Source organism: Lissotriton helveticus, chromosome 7 (assembly GCF_964261635.1).
Source record: "Lissotriton helveticus chromosome 7, aLisHel1.1, whole genome shotgun sequence".
Taxonomy (NCBI): Eukaryota; Metazoa; Chordata; class Amphibia; order Caudata; family Salamandridae; genus Lissotriton; species Lissotriton helveticus.
The window spans coordinates 1274628982-1274650863 of record NC_136068.1 but is presented as its reverse complement, the minus strand read 5'-3'; the positions used below and the strand labels follow the sequence as shown (position 1 = coordinate 1274650863).

The window sequence follows — 21882 nt, the reverse complement described above, 5'->3', positions numbered from 1 at the left end:
TGAGGAGACCTCGCTCCCTTTGAGAGTAACAGTTTCACGTTTCTCTGTAAGATGCGACTGTGCAATGAAGACTGACTGGGTGTCGAGAAACTATCACACAACAGCTTTTAAAATGGCGGCGAAGGGCATTTCATGGTGGCAGGGCCCCGCAGAGCCTGAAGCCAGAGAGTGGAGACCGAATGCGTCAGGATGCTCTGGGGAGGCAGCAGGTCACGCTTTAGACGATTGCCCCAAAACACACATGCAGGAAGTACAAGAGACCGCAAAGGTCCCCTGACACCACAATATTGCTTTTCTGAAGGTTGAGCAGGTTTGACAGACTTCTGCTCAGACCATCCTTAAGGGCTCAAAGCAGATACCTCCCTTTGCCTCACACTGAATACTTGGCAGGTCTTATCTTCACAGGAAGGTGGGAGTTGGCACTGACCTTGCAGAAGGCAGCGCGCAGTCAGGGTCAGTAGGAGTCATGAGGGAATGTGGAGAAAGCACTATGGTGGGACCTTCAGGGCCTCACTTGCCATTTTTCTTGCTAACTTTAGTGGCATTGATGTCTGCTTTGGTCTTCTGAATGCGTGTGAAAATTTCCTTGAAGAGGGCCTTGTACTCAGGCTGGCTCTGCTCCAACCGCTTGTCCACGGCCTCAACCTGCTTCTTCAGGCTTTTTCCCTTGACCTTTCGCTCATCCAGCTCATGGCCCTCTGCCCGAAAGTCCCGAATCGAGCTGTCCCGGGAAATGGGTCGCGATGTCTGGACGCCAGTATGGCGCACACTCTCCTCATGCCGCCGGCACTTGCTTAGCAGCTCCTCATACTTTTCCAATAGGGCGTGGTACTGCTCATCCACTTCACGCAGGATGGACATTCCTCGTTTGCGTACATTGTTGGCATGCAGAGTGTAGTTGCCTTCATGGCGACTGGCCGCATCCTTTGTAACGATAGCATTGAGCGCTGTGTCGCTGCAGCTTTTGCGAACTGGGTGGCTCATGGGGTCAGACATGGATTGATCTTGGCTGCTCCCCCGTCCTTCCTCTGAGATGTCGATGTAATCGGCCTCCGGGGCATTGTTCAGAGGCTCCAAGAGGACAGCAGAAAAGTTGTCTTCTCTGCTGAGAAGATATTTCTTCACCTGCTTCATCTGCTTCAGCTCAAGCAACTCGGTTTCCAGCTCCGCAATGCGCAGTTTGCAGCTCTCGACCTGGCAGACCTGCTGCTCCAGTTCAGAGTACTCTTGGATGACCGACGTATACTCTCGCTCCACTCTCTCCTTTCGCTGCTTCTCCTGGCTCACCTGTGAGCGCAGTGAGTCCACCATGGCCTGTAGGCGCTCGTTCTCCTGCTCCAGGGGCTTCTGGTTGCTGAAGTCCAGGGAGGAGCTGTGCACTTGGAAGGCATCCTCATACCTGAAAAAGAAACAAGGAAGTAGAGAAGACAAAGAACAGCAAGTGAGAAACAAGGCTAAGGTGGCCTCCTGTCTCTTCATGGATGGGCACTTAGAGGCAGAACAAGGATATAACAAGCTAAGCTGCAAACAATACATGTTTCTAAACGTAGCTCTCTTAAAATTCACTGCCTGTTATTACGTCATCCATTGCTGGGAGGTGAGACCGGCAATATCAGGGGAGTGACGAAGGGCTAAACCCTGAAACACTAGTGTCTAGAGATATCTGCACTGCCAGAACCAACAATGGTTAAAAACTACAGCGACTTCAGAGTGCGAACTTACTGCATTTACCAGGATGCAATGGGGTCAAACAGCGCTGAGACGACAAGCAGGGTGCTCCCGCCCCCCTTTGCAATAGCAGGGGAGTTGTTAGGACTCATCACCAGGCTGCCTGCTCCAGCTTGTTGCATTAATAAGCCAAGTCAGGGCAGGAGGAGCAGTGGAACTGTGCAACAGAAATGGGGCAGAATGGGTACCTACAGGGAGAGTGTGGAAAAGACTGCACAGCAGGACATGGTGTTTGTCACCTAAGTGGGGCAGGGGGAAGGAGCTGAAGGGTGATGCAGGAGAGGGAGTCTTTCCTAGAGCAGGGCTAGGCAGCAGAACTGCGCTATGGGACGTGCAAGGGTAAGCCGGTGGGACAGGAAGGAGTGGGGTTCTACAGTGGGACAGGGGCAGAGAGCAGAGCATGGTCTCTGCCTTCCATGACTCCCTGTTTCTCTCTTGCTTGAGTTGGTTCTGTAATACAACTTCTGCTAGACCCCTGAGGTCCAGCATTTGAGTTGATTGGATTCCCAGTGTTTTGCATCTCGACAAACACTTGCTTTGAATGTTGTTGTTTCATCTGGTGACCCTTTTGTCCATTTGTGCTTGTGTCTTAGTAAACTTACAGTTCAGAAACATCCCAGCCACACTTTGCTGTGAATGAACTTGGGTGTATCTGCATCCCCAATAGATAGGATCACAATTCTTCCATGCATTTTCAGAGTTGCAAATGTAAGACTATCTTCAGGCAGAAGGTTTTACTTGTACATGTTCTGGGGTTTGTCTTTTATGCAGTGTCCCTGTTTGAATGTTCATGGGACAGCATTACTTTGGTTGTGTGTGGAGCAGATGTACATGTATGTAGAGAGACACATCATGCTGATATCAGCCAGACAGTCTACTGCAGTGCTTAATTTGTGAAAAAATAAGTGCCAAGGCCCTCGTCAGGAGGCCACTTTTGCTTGCACCAGCCCATAGCTCCTGTCAGAGTCACCTATGACAAAACCAACACAACTATTAACCATGAAAACCTACAAGTGTGTGTTAATTCGGACTATTCCATGTCCCCAAAGCTGTAGGAATGGCTTGGAAGGCAGGTAATAGCTATTTTAAGGTATATTGAATTAATAACCAACTGCTGCTTTGCTTATTTCTATATTGGACAAACATCGCCACCTTGTGGCAGACTGTCATAAGCTCTGGGGCTGACAATTAAGTGCCGGTGCAGAGCACCGGAAACTACCGGCTCAAATTAAGCACTGGTCTGCTGCATGTAATATCACACTATAGGGGTTCTTATTAGGAGGAATTGTTAGCATCCACGGTACCACTCCACAATAACTAAACTCACAAAAAAATTAAGCAGATGGTCTACCTACTGATCTCAGAAAAATGTGTTATATGTGAGGGAACAGACAACTGTATTTGTTAAGACGAGAACCCTCACTCACCCTGAGGTGACATGCTTCATCATTGGGTTCCTTCTTACACACTGCGACCGCAAGGTACACAGTGTGGGCTACAACTCTCCCTCATCTAAAATCAGTGAAGTGAAAAATAGAGATATGGAAGTTCCCTAATAAACTAATGTTTTTCACTTCGCTGATTTTAGATCTATCCACTGGAGACACTATTAAACTTATCTTTGTCCATCCAGGAGATAGTTTTAACTCACTTTTTTAATTCATTTTGCACTCTTCCCCTCACTCTAACTTACATTGGAAGACGTAAAACACCTTGCGCTCCTCTCCTGAGGGAGAGCTATAACCCACACTGTGTACCTTGCGGTCGCAGTGCGTAACAGGTAACCGAATGATGAAGCATGTCACCTAAGGGTGAGTGAGGGTTCTCGGCTTAACAAATACAGCTGCATGTAATGCCAGATTAAAATGTTCAGTGAGGCTGAGTGTCAATGAGGAAGCTGGAGAGGGACTGGGAAACTGGAAGGAGCTGAAGGGCTGCTGTGCACGGTTATGCATCCCCCGAGGCCACAGGCCAGCAGTAATCCCTGAGCACGTGCGGAAAGCCCTTTCTGGGTCTATCTCGCTACTCTTAAAGGAGGGGGTCCCAGGTTCTCATTGTCTTGGTCCAACGTGGTCAAGTGGCACTTTGCTCCCAGTATGCGGACAGGCTGAGAGGTAATTTGAGATTATATTTAACAGATGGACAACCAGGCTTCCTTATGGTTCTGATGGAAGAATGATGTTCCTATCTGGACTTCCCATAGGTAGGATTGGGTTCATGTGGATTGTGAATAAGAGGTGTTAGACCTGACACCTTTTGGCGTGATTCTTCCCCCATATTTTGCCTCTGACTCATGTGTGTTGATGCTGTGCTGGATTTCGTTTTTGCTGATTTAGATGTTTTGGACACTCTGCCACTGCTGATCAGTGTCAGAGTGTAAGTGCTCCTTCTGTAAATTGTGATATTGATTGAGTATACCTAATTGGCATATTTGTATCACCACGAAGTCCCTAGTAGAGGGCACTGTGTGTGCCAGGGCTGGTGATGACAAATGCTACTAGTGGGCCTGCAGCGCAGATTGCGCCACCCACATGAGTAGCTTTTAAAAGGTGACTCAGGCCTGCCAGCGCAGGGCCTGTGTGCAGTCAGTGACTGCCATGTCAGCCTGGCCAGTGTCCCCACTGGCTAGGCCTAATCCTTCCCTGTCTGTGCACATCAGTCACCCCTATGGAAGGCTCAAGGTACCCCCCTGGGCAGGGTGCAGTGTATGGATAAGGTAGAGCATGTGCTAGTGCAGGTACTATGCTCTGGTAGTGGGCTACAGCCATTTTGTGTGCTCACTGCTGTAAGGCTATCTTGCTCCATAGAGTAACATGGAGGGGGGCTGGGCCCATGTGATACCAGCCTATCTCCCCATAGGAACAAGATGGGACATAAGTGAAAGATATCCCTGGACTCAGAATTTAATGACACATCTTTTAGTGAAGGGTGTTTTTAAATCCTGGGTTGGAGAATAGCCCTTTTAGAAAGTGGCTATTCTCTTGTCTAAACCTTTCTGTGTGCCTGGGTTTGTGGAATGTCTGCCTGGTCTGGATGTGACAGGAAGGGGCTGCAGAGCCCCAGAGGAGAGGGTCGGAGCCATCCCGGGGATGAAAGGGCACATCTGCCTGCTTGGGAGGAGGGAGGAAGGAATGCCAGATAAGTGCTGGGCTGTGCCTGCCTACCTCCCCCACATTAGCTCTCTCCTGGTGGTCAACTGACCCCACTGGCCCTGAAGCTGACAGGAAGAAGAAAGCCAGAGACACCTCAGTGCTCCGCAACCCCCAGAACTGGTTTAGACTGGACCCAGGGCCTCCATGCACAAAGAACTTCAAAGACATTGGGGGGTATAAGGAAAGGACCCCTGTCTGCAGAGAATTAGATTCTGAAATTCTGCAAGCAAGAAGGAACCCTCGCTGGAAGGAGGACAGCTAGAGAACTGAAGGAAGACTGCCTTGCTGTGTGCTCTAAGGGCTGACTTGTTCTGCTGTCCACCTGGAAGCTAAGGAGAAGAAAGGGACTTTGCTGTGTGCTGTGACCCTGCCTACTTGAAACTGCCAAGACTCTGCTGTGTGCTGTGTCTACAACTGAATCTCCAAGGGCCTGAGAAGAGCTGGCCTCCTGCTGGGAACCCAGGGCTAAAGGTTCCTAAAGCTATCCCAGGAAACAGCTGCAAAATCGTGCTGTTGGGACCCGGGACGCGTGGTGCTGGACTGCGGAGCGTGAGGAGGAGATCGGTGTGCTCATCGGCACATTAATCGTGAGGGTTGGAGGCTTGTGGAGCCTCCCCTCGTGAAATCTGCTCCCAGGTGGTGGCAAGGTCGAGAGGGGGGGTCTAGTTCCGACCAGCGCCCTTTAAAACACTTTGCCGCCAAATCACCGTCGCAGCCCGGGGCCAGGATCACCCCTGGAAGTTGCTGTTCGTGACCAGGAGCGGCCGCGGCGAAGAACGAAGCCGCCGCGACCCCATTGGCTGAGGGAGCCGAGCCCCCTCACTAACGCCACGACGGGATTGGCCCGCGCGGCGTAGCGTCATCAGGTGTGGTGTGCCGTGATTGGCTGAGCCCGCGGAGCGTCATCGGCGAGGCCGCGCTGCCATTCGTTGGCGGCCTCGCGCTCAGAGGGGCTCGACTGAGGGCCGCGACCGGATTGGCTGCCTCCGCTGAAGCTGCAGGAGGTGCCTCAGGATTCCCCAAAATCACCGCCGGGACCGGGGAAGAGGTCCGACCCCGCCGAGGGACCTGGAAGCGTCCCGCACCCCTGGCCGCCGTCCCTCCATCAGGTGAGCTTCACCGCCTCCCCCGCCGCTCGTTGGATTGTCGAGAGCGGGCGGGAGAGGAAAGGGGACCGGCCGGGGCGGGGACGCGTGCAGTCTGCACGGCTGGTGCGCAGTGGTGCGCCTGTGATCAAGGAAGACGCGAGGCTGCCCCGGGGACGAGAAAGAGTCCCTGGGCCTCGCGAGGGAGTGTCTGACAGCGCCTGAAGCCCATAAATATCAGTACACGTGGGCCTGGTGTTGACTGTTCGTTTTGAGAGCGAAGTGCATAGAAATCAGGGGCATATTTTTGAGGCCTGATTTAAGAGACTAGAGACTATTTTTATTTTTATGCTGAGAACTGCCTATTTACAAGACCTACTAAGAATTAAGTGCAACCTTGTTCTAAATGAAGTGTTTAACGTGCAACCTTTAAGCTAAGAATGCTATGTGTTTTAAAGAAGTGATTATCATGCAACTGCTTCATTTACAGGCTGAAATTAGATAAAGTTATATTTTATATATACTTACCTGTGTGGTCTCAGTTTGTGGTGGATTGGGAATTATTGTTGTGTTAAGTGCAAATGTTATCCACATTGTCTCCGAGTTTAGCCTAGACTGCTCGCGCCATGCTACCTAGAGGGTGAGCAGGGGTTATCTCAGAGGGTTATTCCGTCGCCCTGACCGGAGCTAGGGGTCCCTACTTGGGCCAAGGTACTTACCTTTGCCAACCAGAGACTCCCGGTTCTAACATTGGTGGCTCGCGGTGCGGATTTTGAACTAATGATTGCACTTGACCTGCAGTGATTTCTTGTACATCACTAGTCTAGTTTAGCGGAACAGGTTGCGCAGGATTTTTTCTTTTTGGTGAAACCTTTTTAGTTGAAAAGGGGTAGGAGGTAACATGTCTCAGACCGCGCAAAGCATGAATGCAGAAGGGGAAGTGGAATTTGAAAGCCAGGAGTTGCTCACCTATAACAAGGAGCAACTGAGAAAATTCTGCAGACAGCTTGAATGCCCAGTAAGGGGCGGCGCAAATAAGGAAGAGCTACGGACAGCTCTGAGGGCCTGGTGGGAGGCCAAACATGGTGCCCCGGAAGCCGCTACTGGAGAGGGAGACACACAGGAGAATGGGTTTTTGCCCAGTGAATTGCCAGTGGCGAAGCCAGCGTCTAGGGCCGGCAGCACCCACTCCAGTAGGATTATTTCTCCAGAGGAGGTGGAGGAGAATCAGAGAGCTAGGGCCCATGAGATTGAGCTTTTGAAGCTCAAAGCGGAAGCCGACGAGAAGAGACTGCGCCTAGAAGTTGAGAAAGAGGCGCAGGAGAGAGCGGCGCAGGAGAGAAGGCATGCTCTCGCTTTGGAGGAGAAGAAGCTCCAATTGGCTCATGAGAGGAGCATGAAGGAGTTGGACTTCAAATATAAAGAGAGGGGGTCCAGTTCTAATGGTGGCAGAGCACAACCAGTACAGGCGGGTAAGGTATACATACCAAAGGATCTGGTACAGAATTATCAGAGGGGTGAGGATATTTATGCGTGGTTCAGAGCGTATGAACTTGCCTTAAAGATGAATGAGGTGCCTGAGAAGAATTGGGGAGCAGGATTGTGGAAGCATTTTGAGGCCTCTGGGAGGGATGTTTTGGCACCCTTAGAAGCAAAGGATGCTTTGTCCTACTCCGCCATGAAGGAGGCTTTGTGCCTCAGGTATGGGCTCACTGCTGAACAGTACCGCCAGAAGTTTAGGAACTTCAAGAAGCTTGATTCAAGTACTTGGGTGGAGTGTGTGAGTATGTACACGCGTGCACTGGAAGGTTGGATGAAGGGCAGCAAAGTTACTGATTATGTGGGGTTGTGTCACTTGATTAGTAGGGAGCACTTAAGTAGTTTGTGTGTCCCAGAGCTGCGCCAGCATCTTTTAGACAGTAAGTTAACTGATCCCAGTGAGCTTGCTAAAGAGGCGGACCGGTGGACTAGCACCAGGGTCCACAAGGGGGTGGTAAGTACCCCCGCCAAAGGTGGACAGGGTCCCCAGCAGAAGAGTGGGGGGGACACGGGTAATCAAAAGGAGTCTTCTAAAGGGCCCCAAAGTAGTTCCCCAGAGAAGGTGTCTCAACCCCCCAAGTCTAAGAAGTCCTGGCCCCATAAGGGCCCGCAGGACAAGAAGACCCTCACTTGCTATGCATGTAGGGAGGTGGGGCACATTGCTCCAAACTGTCCAAAGAAGAAATCTGCATCCACTGGTGCTCCAGCTCCAGCTCCGGCGATAGCCAGTGTAGCTTTGGGAGGGGATTTGATTTCTAGTGGGGAGAAGGGGTTAGCATTGATGATCCTTGTCTCTCTAGGAGACCAGGAGATGGCCCAGGAAACCTTGCTGCCCCAAAACACTAAGAAGTACGGGCAGAAGGTGACCATCAATGGACAGGTGGTGGAGGCTCTGAGAGACACAGGGGCCAGCGTGACATCTGTTAGGTGTCAGTGGGTGTCTGAAGAGCAAATTGTTCCCCAGGTACTCCGGCCTGTGGTGGCAGCTGACAGTTCAGTGCGCTACTGCAGGCTGGCGAAAGTTCCATTTGAATGGGGAGGAGTCTCCGGTATTTTGGAGATTGTTGTAAGTGATGCCTTGCCTGTAGATTGTCTATTAGGTAATGACCTGGAGAGCTCCCCCTGGAAAGAGGTGGAGCACCGGACTCACTTGGAGATGTTGGGTTTGCCTGCGTGGATCTGTGTGTCCACCCGTGCAATGACAGCAAGAGAGGGCGGTCTAACAGAGCTGGAGCCTGGAACAATGGCCCAGGGACCTGCCAAGAGAGGAAGGGGTAGAGGGCGCGGGAAACCGGCCCCCACTGTTCCCACGGTCCAGGAGGAGGCAGACCCGGAAGGGGATGCCCTGGAACCTACAGGGGAGCAGGTGGCCGAACTAGGGGAATTGCCTGAGCTGTCCCAGTGGCAGCAAGAGGGTGGTCCCTCCAGGGAGGAATTCTGCCAGGCTCATAAGGAGTGCCCTTCTCTCATTGGTGTGCGGCAGCAGGCTGCCGACCAGGCCGCCGGCCTGGGGTCCAAGGAGCATTTGATCTATTGGGAGGATGACTTACTTTATAGTGAGCCTAAGTTCGCTGAGCCCGGCGCAGCCCGTGTGCTGGTGGTACCGGAGCGCTTCAGGAACTTCCTACTGGGTCTGGCTCATGACGTGCCTCTCGCAGGACATCTGGGGCAAGACAAGACCTATCACAGGCTTGTCACCCATTTCTACTGGCCCCAGATGAAGACGCACGTCTCTGCCTTTTGTAAGTCTTGCCAGACTTGTCAGGCCAGTGGCAAGAGTGGAGGGAGGCGCGTGGCCCCCCTCCAACCCTTTCCGGTGGTGAGCACCCCTTTTGAGCGGGTGGGCATTGACATCGTGGGGCCCCTGGATCCCAAGACGGCCCTAGGCAACAGGTTTATCCTGGTCTTGGTGGACCATGCCACTCGGTACCCGGAAGCCCTTCCGCTCAGGACAGTCACCGCCCCAGTGGTGGGCCGTGCCCTGATGGGGATCTTTTCCCGGGTGGGATTTCCGAAGGAGGTCGTTTTGGACCGCGGGACAAACTTCATTTCTAAATATATGAAGTCCCTGTGGAGTGAGTGTGGGGTGACATACAAATTCACCACTCCTTACCACCCTCAAGGAAATGGTTTGGTTGAGAGATTCAACCGCACATTGAAGGGCATGATCATGGGCCTGGAGGAGCCCATGAGGCGGAAATGGGATGTCTTGTTGCCATGCCTGTTGTTTGCCTACAGGGAGGTGCCTCAGAAATCCTTAGGGTTCAGTCCCTTTGAGTTGCTGTATGGCCACCCTGTCAGAGGGCCTCTGGCTCTGGTGAAGGAGGGGTGGGAGAAATCCCGTGGGAAAACCCCTCAGGATGTGTTCAGCTATGTGCTGGCCATTCGCAACCAGACCAAGCGCTTCAGGAAGCTCGCTCAAGAGAACCTGGAGGCTAGCCAGGAGGAAATGAAGAGGTGGTATGACCAGAACACTTCTCTGGTTGAGTTCCAACCTGGTCAGAAGGTGTGGGTGATGGCGCCAGTGGAGCCTTGTGCGCTCCGTGACAAGTGGTCTGGCCCATATGAGGTGGTGGAGCGCAAGAGCGAGGTTACCTATTTGGTTAACCTGAAGACTCCCAGGCAGCCCCTGAGAGTGCTCCATGTGAACCGCCTCAAACCCCACTTTGAAAGAACTGAAGTGACTATGCTCATGGCTACAGATGTTGGAGGGGAGGAGGATAGTGATCCTCTCCCTGACCTCCTGGCAGTCAAGGAGCAAGATGGGTCAGTGGATGGTGTGGTCCTCTCCCCCACCCTGACCCCAGAACAGCAGGAGGACTGTCGCCAAGTCTTGGGTCAGTTCGCCCCACTGTTCTCCCTGACCCCAGGTGTCACCAAGTGGTGCGTCCACGACGTGGACACTGGAGACAGCATGCCTGTGAAACAGAAGTTTTACAGGGTGGCTGACAAGGTCAGAGCTAGCATCAAGGAAGAAGTTTCCAAGATGTTAGCGCTTGGGGTTATTGAGCCCTCCAGCAGCCCCTGGGCTAGCCCAGTGGTCTTAGTGCCTAAGAAAGCTGCTACCCCCGGTGGCCCCCCAGAACTTCGGTTCTGCGTGGACTACCGTGGGCTCAATGCGGTCACGAAGACTGACGCGCACCCCATCCCCAGAGCTGATGAGCTGGTGGATCGGTTGGGAGCTGCCCAGTACCTGAGTACTTTTGATTTGACTTCAGGGTACTGGCAGATTGCCTTAACTGAAGGGGCAAAGGAGAGGTCAGCATTTTCAACGCCAGAAGGACACTTCCAGTTTCGTGTCATGCCCTTTGGGTTGAAAAATGCCCCCGCCACATTTCAGAGATTGGTCAACCAGGTACTGGCAGGGCTGGAGCAATTCAGCGCAGCCTACCTGGATGACATTGCGGTGTTCAGCTCCACTTGGGAGGAACACCTGCAACACCTCACTGAAGTGTTGAAGGCTCTGCAGAAGGCAGGCCTCACTATCAAGGCCAGTAAATGCCAGATAGGGCAGGGATCTGTGGTGTACTTGGGACACCAGGTGGGGAGCGGCAAGGTGGCGCCCCTACAGGCAAAAATTGATACCATTCTGGCTTGGGAACCCCCCAAGACCCAGACTGAGGTGAGAGCCTTTCTAGGTCTCACCGGGTATTACAGACGGTTTGTCAAAGGCTATGGCACCATTGTGGCCCCTTTGACAGAGCTGACATCTAGGAATCAGCCCAGGAAAGTGAATTGGACTGAGGCCTGTCAAACTGCTTTTGACACCCTCAAAACTGCCATGTGCACAGCACCGGTGCTTAAGGCACCTGACTTTTCAAGTGAGTTCATTGTGCAAACTGACGCTTCAGAGCAAGGCGTGGGAGCAGTGCTCTCACAGATCAATGATGAGGGAGGAGACCAACCTGTGGCTTTCATTAGCCGGAGGCTGATCCCCAGGGAACAAAAATGGAGTGCCATTGAAAGAGAAGCTTTCGCTGTGGTCTGGGCTCTGAAGAAGCTGAGGCCCTACCTGTTTGGGACTCACTTCCGCGTTCAGACCGACCACAGGCCCCTCAGATGGTTAATGCAGATGAGGGGTGAGAATCCAAAATTGTTGAGGTGGTCCATTTCCCTACAGGGGATGGATTTTACGGTGGAGCACCGCCCTGGTACAGAACACGCCAACGCTGACGGTCTGTCCAGATTCTTCCGCCTTAGTGATGAGGACTCCCAAGAGGTTGGGTAGTTCTCCCCACTTTCAGCTGGAGGGGACACGTGTTAGACCTGACACCTTTTGGCGTGATTCTTCCCCCATATTTTGCCTCTGACTCATGTGTGTTGATGCTGTGCTGGATTTCGTTTTTGCTGATTTAGATGTTTTGGACACTCTGCCACTGCTGATCAGTGTCAGAGTGTAAGTGCTCCTTCTGTAAATTGTGATATTGATTGAGTATACCTAATTGGCATATTTGTATCACCACGAAGTCCCTAGTAGAGGGCACTGTGTGTGCCAGGGCTGGTGATGACAAATGCTACTAGTGGGCCTGCAGCGCAGATTGCGCCACCCACATGAGTAGCTTTTAAAAGGTGACTCAGGCCTGCCAGCGCAGGGCCTGTGTGCAGTCAGTGACTGCCATGTCAGCCTGGCCAGTGTCCCCACTGGCTAGGCCTAATCCTTCCCTGTCTGTGCACATCAGTCACCCCTATGGAAGGCTCAAGGTACCCCCCTGGGCAGGGTGCAGTGTATGGATAAGGTAGAGCATGTGCTAGTGCAGGTACTATGCTCTGGTAGTGGGCTACAGCCATTTTGTGTGCTCACTGCTGTAAGGCTATCTTGCTCCATAGAGTAACATGGAGGGGGGCTGGGCCCATGTGATACCAGCCTATCTCCCCATAGGAACAAGATGGGACATAAGTGAAAGATATCCCTGGACTCAGAATTTAATGACACATCTTTTAGTGAAGGGTGTTTTTAAATCCTGGGTTGGAGAATAGCCCTTTTAGAAAGTGGCTATTCTCTTGTCTAAACCTTTCTGTGTGCCTGGGTTTGTGGAATGTCTGCCTGGTCTGGATGTGACAGGAAGGGGCTGCAGAGCCCCAGAGGAGAGGGTCGGAGCCATCCCGGGGATGAAAGGGCACATCTGCCTGCTTGGGAGGAGGGAGGAAGGAATGCCAGATAAGTGCTGGGCTGCGCCTGCCTACCTCCCCCCACATTAGCTCTCTCCTGGTGGTCAACTGACCCCACTGGCCCTGAAGCTGACAGGAAGAAGAAAGCCAGAGACACCTCAGTGCTCCGCAACCCCCAGAACTGGTTTAGACTGGACCCAGGGCCTCCATGCACAAAGAACTTCAAAGACATTGGGGGGTATAAGGAAAGGACCCCTGTCTGCAGAGAATTAGATTCTGAAATTCTGCAAGCAAGAAGGAACCCTCGCTGGAAGGAGGACAGCTAGAGAACTGAAGGAAGACTGCCTTGCTGTGTGCTCTAAGGGCTGACTTGTTCTGCTGTCCACCTGGAAGCTAAGGAGAAGAAAGGGACTTTGCTGTGTGCTGTGACCCTGCCTACTTGAAACTGCCAAGACTCTGCTGTGTGCTGTGTCTACAACTGAATCTCCAAGGGCCTGAGAAGAGCTGGCCTCCTGCTGGGAACCCAGGGCTAAAGGTTCCTAAAGCTATCCCAGGAAAGAGCTGCAAAATCGTGCTGTTGGGACCCGGGACGCGTGGTGCTGGACTGCGGAGCGTGAGGAGGAGATCGGTGTGCTCATCGGCACATTAATCGTGAGGGTTGGAGGCTTGTGGAGCCTCCCCTCGTGAAATCTGCTCCCAGGTGGTGGCAAGGTCGAGAGGGGGGTCTAGTTCCGACCAGCGCCCTTTAAAACCCTTTGCCGCCAAATCACCGTCGCAGCCCGGGGCCAGGATCACCCCTGGAAGTTGCTGTTCGTGACCAGGAGCGGCCGCGGCGAAGAACGAAGCCGCCGCGACCCCATTGGCTGAGGGAGCCGAGCCCCCTCACTAACGCCGCGACGGGATTGGCCCGCGCGGCGTAGCATCATCAGGTGTGGTGTGCCGTGATTGGCTGAGCCCGCGGAGCGTCATCGGCGAGGCCGCGCTGCCATTCGTTGGCGGCCTCGCGCTCAGAGGGGCTCGACTGAGGGCCGCGACCGGATTGGCTGCCTCCGCTGAAGCTGCAGGAGGTGCCTCAGGATTCCCCAAAATCACCGCCGGGACCGGGGAAGAGGTCCGACCCCGCCGAGGGACCTGGAAGCGTCCCGCACCCCTGGCCGCCGTCCCTCCATCAGGTGAGCTTCACCGCCTCCCCCGCCGCTCGTTGGATTGTCGAGAGCGGGCGGGAGAGGAAAGGGGACCGGCCGGGGCGGGGACGCGTGCAGTCTGCACGGCTGGTGCGCAGTGGTGCGCCTGTGATCAAGGAAGACGCGAGGCTGCCCCGGGGACGAGAAAGAGTCCCTGGGCCTCGCGAGGGAGTGTCTGACAGCGCCTGAAGCCCATAAATATCAGTACACGTGGGCCTGGTGTTGACTGTTCGTTTTGAGAGCGAAGTGCATAGAAATCAGGGGCATATTTTTGAGGCCTGATTTAAGAGACTAGAGACTATTTTTATTTTTATGCTGAGAACTGCCTATTTACAAGACCTACTAAGAATTAAGTGCAACCTTGTTCTAAATGAAGTGTTTAACGTGCAACCTTTAAGCTAAGAATGCTATGTGTTTTAAAGAAGTGATTATCATGCAACTGCTTCATTTACAGGCTGAAATTAGATAAAGTTATATTTTTTATATACTTACCTGTGTGGTCTCAGTTTGTGGTGGATTGGGAATTATTGTTGTGTTAAGTGCAAATGTTATCCACATTGTCTCCGAGTTTAGCCTAGACTGCTCGCGCCATGCTACCTAGAGGGTGAGCAGGGGTTATCTCAGAGGGTTATTCCGTCGCCCTGACCGGAGCTAGGGGTCCCTACTTGGGCCAAGGTACTTACCTTTGCCAACCAGAGACTCCCGGTTCTAACAAGAGGTATGTGTGAGGGAACAGGGTTAGTGAACTCCTACCCTCGTCTTGTATGTTTCACATGGTTAGAAGTTAAGGGGAGTCCTGAGTAGTTGTGCTCAAATCTCTAGTGGCAAAGTGGGATTTGAGAGATTGCTCTCTGATCCAAATGTGAGTTGCCTCTTTTATGGTCCCAAGTGAGAAAAGTTCAATTTTGGAGAATTCATATTGCTTCATCTTCGCATTGACAAGGGTGTTATGATATGATCTGATTAAATCTGAAAGTGATGTACAGGCACAGAGTAGGAGCGAAGGTTCTCCTCCGATGCTCACTCTGGTTTGCACTGGCGATGTGTGGATCATATCCTTACACTCCTTACTCTCTTCTCAGGAAAAGAACTGAACACCTTCCTCCTCTACTGTTTACCATACAGCACTATGTTAATACAGATAGCACCGAGTAATACAGTGCTATGAGAAAGGGTGTTGTATTGGCAAATTCTTCACCGGCAGTGAGAGATGTAAGGTGCTTTACTGTTAATTCCAGAGTTCCTCAAATTACATCCATAACACTTATGTTGAATGATCTTGGTTTGTGAAGTTTCATTTTACTGATATGCGTTATAATGCTGCTGGGGTCGGCCCTATAGGGCAATCTGTCAGTGGCAGTGCTGGTCTGACTGATCAGTGTGTTGGCCAGTCTTGCGGCTATTTATGGGCATGTGTTATGGTATAGTTTCACCACAAACATTCTCTGCAGAATCACAAATGTCTGCAGTCTCTAATACCTTGAAAAACATCTAAACAGACTATCTTTACAAGTTCAGAAGTGGCCTGATTTACAGACTTTTTTAGCTATCAGATTCGTTAATGGGAACCAGTTTTATTTTGGTGCCTGATTTATTTATGGGATTTTTAGTGCGCAGCTACTACCCTAAGGTGTCTAGGCGCAGTGAGATACACTAAAATACAGTAGTCAGGACATGAACTTATTGATTGAAGAGCCAGGTCTTCAAAGCCTTACGGAAGCCAATGAGGGTTGGTGAAGTTGACTCTAGTCCGACCCTGAACACAGCTTGCCATTGGTTGGCAGCTCAGGCTGTCAAACTCTCTTCTCAGTTGCAGTCCTGCTCAGCTTTCCTGTCTCATTTGTATGCTAACTCCTCCTTAGGGTTATCAGGGTTCTCTCATAATTTAGGGGTCAAATAAACATTGATTTCTTCATTAGTTATACCGACAACTTTGCAGTTTGGCCAGACCTTGGGCAAAACCCAGTTGTGGTTTGATCCGCGGGGCTATACCCGGTTTCAGAATATAAAGTATATCTTGACAGGGTTGGTAGCTAGACTTAAGCGAGAGTTTGTGAACTAACTGCTGACACTCGACTGATGCATGTGCAGTAGTAGCAGTGTGTGATCAGGGAACCGAGGAAGGAACCAAATATAGGGAGGCCTCTAGCTGTGAACTCATACCATAGAAGGTCCTATATAGTATTCTGTACAGAGCCGTAAAGGTTCCCAGAAGCCAAATCGCATAGCTGGTGAACGATACTATGGGATTTCATGGTCGTTTGCAAGCTCAGCTGGTGCTATCTCAGTATCCAAGGGTGACTGATGGCGGCATGAAGAATATCCTTTCAATGGGTGTTTTTAAATGTAAGGAAAAGAAGGGTGCTCAGATGTGGACAGCTTGTTATGTTCTGTTCTGTTCTGTTATGGTATGGTATAGTATGTGTATTTGTAAAGCTCACAATCACCCACAAATGTTTCTTGTTGCTCAGCACGTACATGTGACTATCTCTGCCAATGGTAGGTTGCTTAATTGAAGACCAATCTCTTCAGCTTCTTGATGAATTCAAGAAGAGAGGAGGAGCCTCTGATGTGGAGTGTGAGGTTGAGCCACGCTTTAGGAGCGCTGTCAGAGAACACCTGCTCTCCTGTTCTGGTTCTGTATATACATGGGATGTATGTGAGTAGGACTCCTGCGGATCGGGGGTCAATGAGTGATAAGTGAAAGGAGGTGCGACAGATCAGGTAGATGGGGCCTGAGTTGTGTGGTGCCTTAAATGTGTGTGGAAGGAGTTTGAATTATGCACGTTTGTGTAGCAGGAGTCAGTGGTTTCTTGAGGTGTGGTGTGATGGGGTTTCTGTGTGAGAGGTTGAGAATGAGCCTGGCTGCTGAGTTCTGGAAGGTTTGTAGTCTTCTAGCAAGTTGTTTGGTGATCCTGGCGTGGAGGGTGTTCCAGTAGTTCAATTTGATGGGGACTAGGGTAGAAGTGACAGTTTTTCTGGTGTTGCTAGGGAGCCATTTGAAGATCTTATACAGTATCTTTTGGAAGTGGCAGCAGAATGCAGCAATGGCATTGACATGTGCGGTCATGTCCAGTATGATGATAATGATTATTCTGAGGCTCCTGACGTGGGTTTTGGGTATGGGTTCGAGGTTGGCTGGCCACCAGTTGGAGTCCCGTGGTGAGGTGTTCTCGTCGAATATCACTACTTCTTTCTTATCAGAGCTTGAGACAGCTGGCTTTCATCCTGTTAGCGACTTTGGTCTTGCAGGCGGTGAACTTGTTTCTTGTGTTGGGGTCTTGTACGAGAGGGAGAGTATGAGTTGTGTGTCGTCTGCATAGGAGAGAATGTTGATGTGTCTGTTGATGACACAGGCCAGATGGATCATGTATGCATTGAAGAGGGTGGGCCTGAGCTGTGAGGCTTGAGGCACTCCACAGATGAGTTTGTGGGCTTCTGAGGAGTAAGGTGCCAGGCTGACAGATTGTGATTTATCCGTTAAGAACGAGCACATCCAGCAGAGAGCAGATCTTTGGATGGCTATCTCGTGCTGGCGTCTGATGAGGAAGGGGTGTGAGACTGTGTCAAATGGTGCAGAGAGGTCCAGGACAATGAGGGCTGCCATGTCTTCTTGGTCAAAGACCATGCAGATGTCATCTGTGGCAGTAATGAGTGCTGTTTCTGTTCTGTGGTTGGGCCTAAATCCGGACTGCATGGTGTTGAGGAGCTGGTGGTTGCTGAGGTGGTCAGTGAGGCATTGGTTGATTATTTCTCTAAAACCTTTGCCATGTATGGTAGGAGGGAGATGAGCCTGCAGTTGGAAACTGTGGTTGGGTCAGCGAACAGTTATGTTGCTGTTATTGGTGCATCTAACAGCAGGTCCTGCACAGTCCCTGGGAAATTCACAGCATACTCCCCTTCATACACAGCAACATATTAGAGCCATCAAAGGATGAATACCCTAGCATTCACCACTACATCACAGAGTGTGGGAAGCAATGTAGCTCCTCTGAAATCCAAGCCCGACGACTCCTGAGCTGCCAAATCCAGATGTGGACCAATTTTTTTCTAGCCAACAGGGTTTCATCACAGAAATCTCGGACAAATAACTGTCTCGCAGTTGAAGAAGCAGATTAGCAAGGAGGCTTCAAAATCAGCCCAGTGTCTCCTCCTCAGTTTCCAGTGATGAGAAGTACACTATCCAGTAGGCCTTCTGGAGCCATGTAGGGAAAGATGCTGCTGACCTAGAGGCTCACAGGATGCTCTACAAAGCACCCAGGAAGAAGAGGAGCTGTAAATGCCAACATTGGTTCGAGATCCAGTAGCCATCCATGTGGACACTGCACTACAATGATAATGCATATTTCCCTTTCAGTGGGGTTTTATGAGTTACTCTAGGTTTAAACCTAAAACAAGGAAGCCTGGTTATATCTTAGTTGTGATCTTATTATGTTTGTATCACTGTGCCTGTAGTGTGTAGTCATGCAAAAGGACTGAGAGATGAGGCATTTATACTTCTAAGATGCTAGTGTATAAAAGGAGAGGTGTTGCAGTTGAGGTGTGGCAGTAAAGGCATATATGATGATTTCCTAACGGAGTGTGGCCTATGTGAGAACTGATTCTTAAATGATGTCGGTGAGAACCTATAGCTACCCTACTCATAGAGTGAAACGGAGGAGAGTGGGATATAGCTGTGCATATTGTTGTGCCTACCATCCTTTGGGTGATCTGGGATGGATCCCATCGCGGCCTAGTCACTGCAAATAGATTTGATTTGAGGAATAGACTGAAAGCTCATTAAAATATGCCCAAAGCCACTTTAAGCATGTCTTATACAAAGAACGCTACTTGTAAACACAACACAAGCCACAGAAACCAGAAGATTCTCTCTCCAATAGTCATGATTAGAGTGGCTTGGAATTCTTTATGGGAGTCAGAAAAACGGTTATCTTGATGCAGTCCTAGAAGGCTAAGGGATGGGATCAAAGAAGGCCAGAAGTGTGGCTCTAGAGGCCAACATGTTAATGCAAAACAACCCTAAATATGTCTTCCTTACCAAAGTATATCAGCTGAACTCCAGAATGCATAGAAAACACAAGCAGGCCGAAAAGGGTAGGTTTAGGGAGGGGAGGGAAGGGTCTTATATCTCAGCTAGCCAGCTAAAGGAGGACTAACTGTGAACAAGGATTTAGACATGGTCCAGCTTTTAACAGGTGCTTACACTTGTACAGCCTGTACGGGTCTTTACACTTCACACTCTATTCACCTCTGTACATTACGGCACTCTACGTTGGCACCATTTGTGTTTTACTTGGCCGATCGTTAGTGCCAGCCTTGGTCTGAGATTTCTGTTGTGGGTGTAGAAACAGTCACTTTCTGTGGATACCTCTTTCCCCTCCCTGCCCTTCCAAGGCTCCTTACCTGGGGCTGGAGCACAGCTCCTTCAGACATGGGAAGGTGTGAATGGTGCGCCGACGTTCCCGCTTCTCACGTCGGAGTCGCAGTTCGTTCAGGGTCTGCAGCTCCTCCACCTGCTGCTGAAGCTCCTCCACCTGCTGCTGCAGCCCATCGATGGTGTCTGTCAGGCTGGGAGAAAAGAGACTGGTGAGGATACCGGGTGACGAAGCAGCAGAGCTAGGGCACAACGGTCCTTAATACTAGCATGGGACATGCCCAATCCCTTTTTGCATGGAGTAAAACCCTTTATAATTGATTTGCAGTGGCCACTCACAGCCATGTGCCACTGTACCTGCTGCACCATTGACAGCAGTGCCCCTGGTGCTAGTGGTGTCCCCGTGCCTGATACATTGACAGTTTGGGTGTTTTCAACAATTGCACTGATTTTATTACAAAAATACTATTTACCTATAGCATTAACTGCATTAAAATAACCCCCATTCATAACAGCACTGGAGGGGGATCCACTAGTTAAAAATAGCCCTGAAATATTGTTGTCTAAAAGAGAGCATCAGAATTAGCAAAGATACCACAAACAAAATTAAAAAATGCAGCCTGTAAATGTCACTGCCAGTCTGTACATATGTAAGTACCAGATTGAGTGTTGTGAATAAATGGAAAAACGAAAACTGAGAAACCACATTGGAGGAAACCAAATCATGGAAAACCAATTGTAAGGAAAGGCAATTTTAAGGAAATACAAATAAATCAAAAATTAAAGGAAACATTTTAAAGGAAAGATAATCTAATGAAAACATACAAAATCACAACCTTATGTGAAGATTAGGGTAAGTGAGAGTTTTTGGGCACATGGAGGGGTGATGTTTAGGGATGATAAGTGGTTTTTAGGGTTTTTAGGGTTCAGAGATGGGTGGAGTTTAGGAGCGGTGATGTTTTTTTAAAGATCAGGCATGGGTGGAGTTTAGGGTGGTGAGGAGTTTTTAGGGTTCAGGGATGTGTGACTGTTAGATTTGGAGGGCTCTAATTGGCAGAGGTAGGTACCTTTGACCAAATAAGGACCCTTGCGTCTAGTCAGGGTAAGCGGGTACATTCCTAAAAGAGCCCCTGCTCACCCCCTTGGTAGCTTGGCATGAGCAGACAGGCTTATCTCAGAGGCAGTGTGTAAAGCATGTGTGAACACAAACAGTAACCCAGTGACAACACTACAGATGGACACCACACAAGTTGTATATTAAAAATACGTATTCTTTTATATAGATTTAACACAAGACCAAAAATGACAAAAATTCACAATACTGTACTTCAAATGGTAGAATTAGCTTAGTTCTCTTTAGATATTAAAATGCAACACTTTGAGTCAATGTACCTTACGATGCGTAACGCTTCTACAACGAAAGTGTTGCCCGGATGGTGATGCGGTAGTTCCTTACACGCAAATACAGTGATGCGTTGAAGATCAGGTGCAAAGAAACACAACATCTTCTTCTTGATGCGACACACTCCTCCGATGTTGCGAGATGTCTTGACTCGATGCAAAAGCTGCAGTGGCGACACCCTTATCCAGTGATGCAACGAGAGCGGCTTTGTCAGCGACACTCTTCTCCGACGATGCGAGTTGCTTCGGCTCGATGCAACAACTGCAGCGGCAACACCCTTGTTCAGTGATGCGACGACAGCGGCTGCGGCACACTTCTCCGTGGATGCATGGTGCTTCTGCGTTGCGATGCGATAGCTACAGCGGCGAAACCCTTGTTCAGTGATGTGATGGCAGCGGCGGCGACACGCTTCTTCATTGTTGCGAGATGTTTCTTGTGATGCGGTACAATGTGACAGCTACAGAGGCGACACCCTTGTTCAGTGATGCGACGGCAGTGGCTGCAACAGCAACGCGCTTCTTCTTCGTGAGTCGCGCTTCCAGCTCCTTGCGACACGCAGTCCTTCAGAAGGCCCAAAACAGCTGCAGGCACTTCCAAAGGACTCTTGCGGAGCTGGTGGTGGAAGTCTGTTGTCCCTGAGACTTCAGCAGGAGGCAAACTCTTCCCTCAAGCCCTTGGAGGTCCTTCAAAAGTTGAATAAAGCACACACAAAGTTCCCTTCTCCTTTCTGTGGCAGTCAGGCAACCACGGCAGGCCAATCCCCCAAGCAGCACTTCAGCTTAGAGATAGTCTCTCCTTAGTCTCCCTGGTTCTGCTCCTCAGCAAAGGTTTCTTCTTGTTTCCCATAAGTGATCTAACGTTCTGGGGGTTGGCAGAGGCCTCTCTGCCTTGTTCGCTGAAGGCAGAGAGGCCTTTGCCTAGTCCACACCAGTTCTGATCAGTCCTGGAGCACTCTGTTTACATGACTCCTTTCCTTTCACAGTGCAGGGCAGAGACATCAGACGCACCACAGGAGGTGGAGACAGCATTGTGGAGGGAAGGCACAGCCCTATTCAGGTCCCAGGTGCAACTCCTCCCTCCCGTCTAGATGCAGATCTCTCTATTCACCACTGGGCTGACTCACCCTGTCTCCTGCAATCCCCCAGCCACTGTCACTCAAACTCCAGACAAGGAATACACAACCTAGCAGAGGCAGGCTTGGATAATTAGACAAGAAAATACCTACTTTCTAAAAACCAACTTCACTAAAAGATGTATTTTATCATTCTGAGTTCAGGCATACTAAACTCGAATTTCTACCTAGTTCCCT

The 21882-nt window shown here is 50.5% G+C and overlaps 1 protein-coding gene across 1 annotated transcript in view; it reads right to left on the bottom strand.

The window, feature by feature from the left end:
* Positions 1 to 377: 377 nt before the first annotated feature.
* Positions 378 to 21882, bottom strand: part of CDR2L (cerebellar degeneration related protein 2 like) — a 117126-nt gene continuing 95621 nt past the window's right edge. The window contains exons 4-5 of the mRNA XM_078654485.1: positions 19201 to 19365; positions 378 to 1399 (exon numbers count right to left, since the gene is read on the bottom strand). Coding sequence (XP_078510611.1) covers positions 511 to 1399; positions 19201 to 19365 — 1054 coding nt within the window. The 3' untranslated portion in view covers positions 378 to 510. The remainder of the gene's footprint in view (positions 1400 to 19200; positions 19366 to 21882) is intronic.